The sequence below is a fragment of the Staurois parvus genome, unplaced genomic scaffold, assembly GCF_062004578.1.
Source record: "Staurois parvus isolate SC_StPar_1 unplaced genomic scaffold, SC_StPar_1.0 ptg000633l, whole genome shotgun sequence".
Lineage (NCBI taxonomy): Eukaryota > Metazoa > Chordata > Amphibia > Anura > Ranidae > Staurois > Staurois parvus.
Window position 1 is genome coordinate 504,086 of NW_028318429.1, and position 6,576 is coordinate 510,661.

At 48.4% G+C, this 6,576-nt stretch overlaps 1 protein-coding gene across 1 annotated transcript; it reads right to left on the minus strand.

Annotated features, from left to right (window-relative positions):
- Nucleotides 1–706: 706 nt before the first annotated feature.
- On the minus strand, nt 707–3,044 carry LOC149449303 (E3 ubiquitin/ISG15 ligase TRIM25-like). Its single transcript, XM_089693434.1, has one exon. The coding sequence runs from the start codon at nt 3,042–3,044 to the stop codon at nt 1,452–1,454; it is 1,593 nt and encodes a 530-aa protein (XP_089549560.1). The 3' UTR covers nt 707–1,451.
- Nucleotides 3,045–6,576: the final 3,532 nt, after the last annotated feature.

Sequence of the window (6,576 nt, forward strand, 5' to 3'; positions counted from 1 at the left end):
AGCGACTTATGGCGGCGATCAGCGACCTTTGGCGGGACTGCAGGACTGCGGTGGACATTCTGCCATCGGGGGGTACTGACTTGGGGTCACTGACATCCCCAGTGACACCAATACAGTGATCAGTGCAAAAAAAAAAAACCACTGATACTGTACTAATGGCACTGGGTTAAGTTTATAATTCAGGGAAAGCGTTAACTGTGTGAGGGGGAGTGTTTTACTAGGGGGTGGGGGTGTGTACTACATGGGGACACGCTGATCGGGAGAGAGAAACTCTTCTGTCCCGATCAGCGTGTCCAGAGCTGTCAGGGAACTGACAGAAAGCACAGCTACTGCAGCTGTGCTCTCTGTCACTGATTGCCGCCGATCGCCGGGACATAGCCGGTAACGACCGGCTGTGACCCGGCGACTGACATCCGCGGCTGTGATCGGCGGGACAGGTAGGACGGCGGCACGCCTCGCGCGTGCCCCCTACACGTTTTAAAACATGGTTTTGCCCAGCCGTGCCGCCGTGCCGCCCTGCCGCCGTATTTCTACAGTGGCTGGGCGGCATGTGGTTAAATGATGGAGGTAGGAGTGGTGGGGGGACCTTTGGGCTCATCCCAGCTGAATATCCACAAATTCTAAGGAAGCAGAAGCCACACTCCAAATTCCCATCTCATACTTAGCTTTATTGATACAAAACCATTTTGCACAAACATCTCACCCAATGTGTTTTGCTCCTGAAGGAGCCTAAAGCAGAACTTAGCTGTATCTGGGCACCACAAACCAAAAACACTCTTTTTTTTTTTATTTCAAAGCAAGCTCCCCCATCCATCCCCAAGAAATCACTATGAAAAACACTCAACTAGCATTTCTAGCAGTGGCCATATTGAAAAAGGGCAGATGGTTCATGTAGCACCTGGAATCCATCTGCCCTTACTGAGTTGACACCTGAGATAATCCGTACAATGGACACAAGAGGCCGGTACACTGTTCAAGGTTGGCGAAGGCAGGAGGGCGTGCTTAGCTGCGAAAGGCCCCTCCTCCCTTCCTCCATATTAATGGAAAAACTTGCCCTTGAAGACTCCTGGGATGTATGACATCATTTTGGGCTAGGCCAGGAATCAGGAACCCACAGAATTAATGAAAAAGTTTTAAATGAGTAAATATAATATACCTTCCTAACTATTTATTAACGGCAACAGCATAAGGATTCATCAAAGTTCATTCTGATTGAAAGAGTAAATTCCGCTCTGAGCACAGGAACCAGAGGTGGTAAATGGTTTGTTTCACCCCTGTAAACTGATACATCTGGAAAAGAGCTTATTCTTGAAAAACAACAGACTTACTGGCCAGATCACCAGATGAAAATACAAGAAAGAAGACTAAAAAAGAAAATGAATGCAGCCGTCACATCTAAGAATTTGTGAGCTGCAATATAATAAATGTTTGCTCTTGGGTTTAATACTACTTTAAGTGTCCCCAAAAATGGATTTTCCCCCTCTCCCCCCACAGATCTTCATACAACCTCCCCCTACCCATATCCCGGCATGGAGGGGCTCAGTGAAGGTGGTGGTGAAGGTGTGGAGGTGTCGGATCGGGTCACACAGATCATAAAAGGAGATCCGCCCGGCCTCATAATCCAGATCTCTCCTGACTCTGGTACTGGAGGGATTGTGGGTTAAGGGGATTTGTTTACTGTCATGTATCACCACATAATGATCACCATTCCTGTACAAACACCAGGACTTCTTATTCCTTCCAATCAGTGACTGCCATCCTCTTTTGCCTATAATGGGGCAACACATCCCGACTCTCCATCTATCTGACCCCCCGACATCCACTTCCCAGTAATGTCTCCCTGAGGAGAAACTCCGACTGCTCAATACCTGATAATAATACTGAATTCTGTCTGGTGTTACTGGACGATTCTGGTTTCTATGTGACCTGAATACAGTTTTCCTGTCATCTGATATATTCAGCTTATTATGAGCTGTGTTTCCATCCAGTAATATGTCCTCAGCTCCCTGTATATAGAAGGATACATTTCCCTCTGTTATTATATCAGATAATGTGTGTAATGTGTGTGATATCCCAGCCACATCCAGCCCCCCTCCATCATGGAGGAGTTCCTCATGTCTCTCTCTGTCCTCATTATCTCCATCCTCAGTATCACACAAGTCACCTGTGTCTGATTCCTGTAGGACAGTCAGTGGATCCGTCATGTTACACAGCTCCTCAATGTCACGCATCTTCCTGGACAGCTCCTCCTTCTTTATTTCCAGATCCCGGATGAAGATGGAGACCCGCTCTGCCCTCCCGGAGATTTCCCTCAGGACTCTCTTCTCCAGGTCTTTCAGACGTCTCCTGAGATCTCTAAACAGGGCAGTGAATCTCTTGGTGTCACCAGCTGCTCCTTCTTCTACTTTCCTCCTGTGTTCCTGCAGACTCTGGACTCTTTCCTCCATCTCCTCTCTCTTTGTCAGAAGTTTCTGCAGAACTTTCCTCAGTGTCTCCTTCTTCTTCTCAGAAGCCTCATCCAGTGACTCCATCTCATGTCCTTTATGTCCTCCAATCATACAAGACACACAGATACAGGTCTCATCCTCAGTGCAGTAATACTCCAGGATCTTCTTATGGACGGAGCATTTCCTGCTCTCCATGGACAAGGTGGGGTCACATAAGATGTGTTCTGGGGACTTTTTGTGGACTCTCAGGTGTTTATCACACAGAGAAACCTCACAGAGCAGACAGGATCTAACAGCAGGTACAGGATAGTCCACACAGTGAGTACAGAAGACCCCGGACTCCTCCTGATCAGGCTGAGCAGACAGGAAATTCTCCACTATGTTACGCAGTGTTATGTTCCTCTGCAGAGAAGGCCGATCCAGAAACTTCTCTCTGCATTCAGGACAGGAATATCCTCCAGACCCCTCCTGTGTATCCAGAACACAATCAATACAGACCCGGCAGAAGTTGTGTCCACATCTCAGGTTTACAGGATCTGTATAAATGTTCAGACAGACGGAACATTTCACCTCGACTCTCAGATCAGCAGACGCCATCGCTGACAGCAGAAAGAGAAATGAAAGTGAAGGTCTCTGACACCGGGGAAGAGTGCAGTTGGGAGGTGTCACATTCTCCTACACAGGGCGAGGCTGGGCTGTGACACTTGTATTCATAGGATTAGTTATATGAAGGGATACAGATCATAAGAAGATCCCATTAAGAACAATGTACCTGTTTCAGAAAAAAATGGTTATTCTTATCCTGTATTGCATACCCCACTGTGTCCATAGGCAGAGGCATAGCAAGAGTCAGGCATGCTGGATTCATGCCCCAGGACCCAACACTGCCTCTGATTGCCCACCATTTCTTCTATTCCACTACCTGCCAGACCTGTGTAGCGCTCACCCCTGAAGGAGCCGCTGGAATTAACGAGCACTTCTGTACTTACTTCAGTGATGAACCATATATATATATATTGGATCCACAGCACACCAGTACACCTTGTGGGAAGTTTCATAACAGGTTTAATAAGACAGGTAAAACTCTGCAAACAGACAGCAAATTAACTTGGAAAATAGCAGTTAAATGCACTGAATGCACAAACCTTCTAGAATTGGCACAATAACATCAATAAACACAATATTCATGTATATACGTATATACCGGTATAGCTATAGATCTGTAACGAACCGCCTGACGGCACCCCTAGCAATCCACTGGTCAGGTTTCCCCAGAGTGCAGAGTCTAAGTCCCGGTTCACTTGTTCACCAGGGCCCCTGATGGTGGGGATGGACTTGGAGTGAACCGAGACCAGGTCGCGGCTCCTGAGTACACCCACCAGTGGTAGAGGAGCTCGCCAGAGGTTCCCGCAGGGTGAGAGCCTGATGTGAAGAGGCAGGGATACCCCGACGAGGTGGACGGATGGAGGGATGAGCAAGTGCGTGGTCAGACGAGCCGAGTCGGTAGCCGTGGGATCGGTGCGGTACAAAGCAGCGGGCAGAGAATGGTCGGGTCACACGCCAGGTCAGCAACAAGAGATCAGATCCACAACGGGGCATCCAGGAGAGAGGTCAGGCAAGCCAGGGGTCACGGCAGGAGAAATCAGCAAGGTCAGAGCAATCCGGGTCAGCAGTAATCAACAATAGCACAGGTTCAGGAACAGAATACAGGAAAGACCATACGGCAACCAGTGACAGCACAGGGAGGATTTAAATACCGCGCCCTGCGCTGGCATTGGTGCCAGGCGCGCACCCGCGGTCCCGAGTGCGCATACGCGAGCTCCGTTGCCGCGGCCGGCCAGGACCTAGTGCCTGCACACCAGTGCGAGTCGGCACACTGCGCCTGCGCCGAGCCCAACGCTGCGCAATATGTCCCCAGCTAAACTGACGTCTCTTTAGGCTCAGTCCCAAATTCACTTGTGTACTGTGGGATTGTAACACTGTGTGAGTCTATGTGTTGCACAGGCCTGTGTTAGTGAATCGGTGGAGCGCTCTTAAGGACTGACATGTCACTGGTTAGCAGTTGTTCATCACATCTAAGAAGAACAGTCTCCAGGGGTTAACTCTTTGAAGGGATGATGACTGGGGCTCTCTCTCTCTCTGACTAGTGTTTGCTGTTGTCAATTGTCGGTGCTGCACAATCTCTGAGGTGCCTCACCTGGGATGGTCACACGCCTCCTCTGCGATTTCCAACACTCTGACCTTTCTCTGCGGTGGGAGATGTCGTTGCTGTTGGTAACTGCCGTCGTGGGTGACTGGTACCAATGATCACAGTTGCTGGCTTCAGCTGCTGTAGATAACCGTTGTCCTTAGCAACCTCTGCTGTTCTGGAAACAGTGTCAGTGTACTTCACAGTAGGGGCTGCAGACTAGCTTCCACATGTCCTCTGCAAAGGCCCACGTGGCTCTCCTCCACCCCCTTCCTCCTTGCAAAGCAACCTGGTCTTGTAGTTCTGTGCAGTATAAAGTTACATTGTCTGCCTCTGTGATGAAACTGCAACTCCCACAAACACTCCAGTACTGCTGAGAGCTGAGCCAATCAAACCCTCTCTGACAACATGCAATATTAAAAGGGAAATAGTTCTTTAAAAGGGAAACAGCAATGGCTCCGCTACACTCTCCCCCCACTTAAATCTTTGGGTCCTTCCAAAGGATAACTCTGTATATACAAATTTCAACAGTTTTGCAAAAATTACACGACATTTCAAATTATACACCCTTTCTTTGAGAAGGTAGACTCAATTTGCATCACCTCTTGAGGTGGGTAGGGGGAAATTCCACCAAGGTGTGCTGATGGCCTGGGGAGGACTCAAGTCCTTTGATACGTCTATGGACAGGGTGGACACCTCAGGTGATCTTCGCACAGTAGTTACAGCTTCTTCTATGCTATTACCGGATAAGTCATAAGTGAATCTCTGAGGAGGTCGCACCGGTCGCTTAGACCTTGATTCTAGAAGCCATGAGAGACCTTCATCTGCAGAATCATCTTCTAGTTGAAGTACAGGTTGAGTGGACTCAATTCTTTCTTCTTCTGGAGAAATAGGGGTTTCTTCTGAGCTGGTTCCAGGGGTGTCACTTATTATTCTGAGTGGAAGTCTCACTGTTCTCTTAACTCTCTGTTCTTTGGGCTCAAGGTGTGTCTATTCACAGGGTTCTTCATCAGGTCTAAGGTGGCTTTCTTCAGAAAATCCTCCTTTAGGTTGAGAGGCATTCTCATCCAGAAGTTCCTCATCCAGTTCAGAGACTAATGGATAGTCTTCCTCTACTAGCTCTGTGTTTTCCGGTTCCCGAGGTATGAATTCAGGTGCATCGAGCCGAAGCATTCCTGAGTTCTGGTTAGCAGTGGACGTGGATGGAGTGGCATCTATGGACTCAGATGGCCACAACCATCCATCCTCCAAATCATCATCACTATCATCTCCTCCAATTGCAGCCTCATCTGATGGTAGAGATTGAGACCTGGTGATGGGAACTCACCTGGAAGAAAATGGTTTGGGTGATGAAGTTCTCGCAGGTATTCTGACAGCTTCCCTCAGGGGCAGTAGGTGGTTTTGATGCCAGGTCTTTAAGAGCCCTGTCTTGCCATCAGGCCGGATTTGGTATACAGGCAGGCCAGAGAGCTGCCTGCAAATGACCTATTGTTGAGAACTCCACTGATCAGCTAACGTATGCTTTCCAGAGGGGCCCAGATTCCATAGCAACACCTTTTCACCTGGCTGTAAATCGTGGATCCAAACTTTTCGGTCATAATTCTTCCTGTTCCACTGACCTCTGTTATCAGAAGCTTCCTGTGCCTTTTCATAGGCTGTCTTCAGGTTCTTTCTGAGCCTATCCACATAACCCCTGTGGGATGTAGCTGAAGTTCTGTCTATCGAGATTCCGAACGCCAAGTCTACTGGCAGACGAGCTTCTCTTCCAAACATAAGTCTATATGGTGAGTAACCTGTTGCATCATTTTCATTACTGTTATAGGCATGGACCACTGCAGAGATATGTGTACTCCAGTGCTGTTTTCTGTCATATTGGAGGGTTCTAAGCATGTCAAGGAGGGTATGATTAAATCTCTATGGTTGAGGATCCCCTGCAGGGTG

Coding starts and splice junctions, on each gene's coding strand:
- LOC149449303 (XM_089693434.1), bottom strand. CDS start 3,044: ATGGCGTCTGCTGATCTGAGAGTCGAGGTGAAATGTTCCGTCTGTCTG.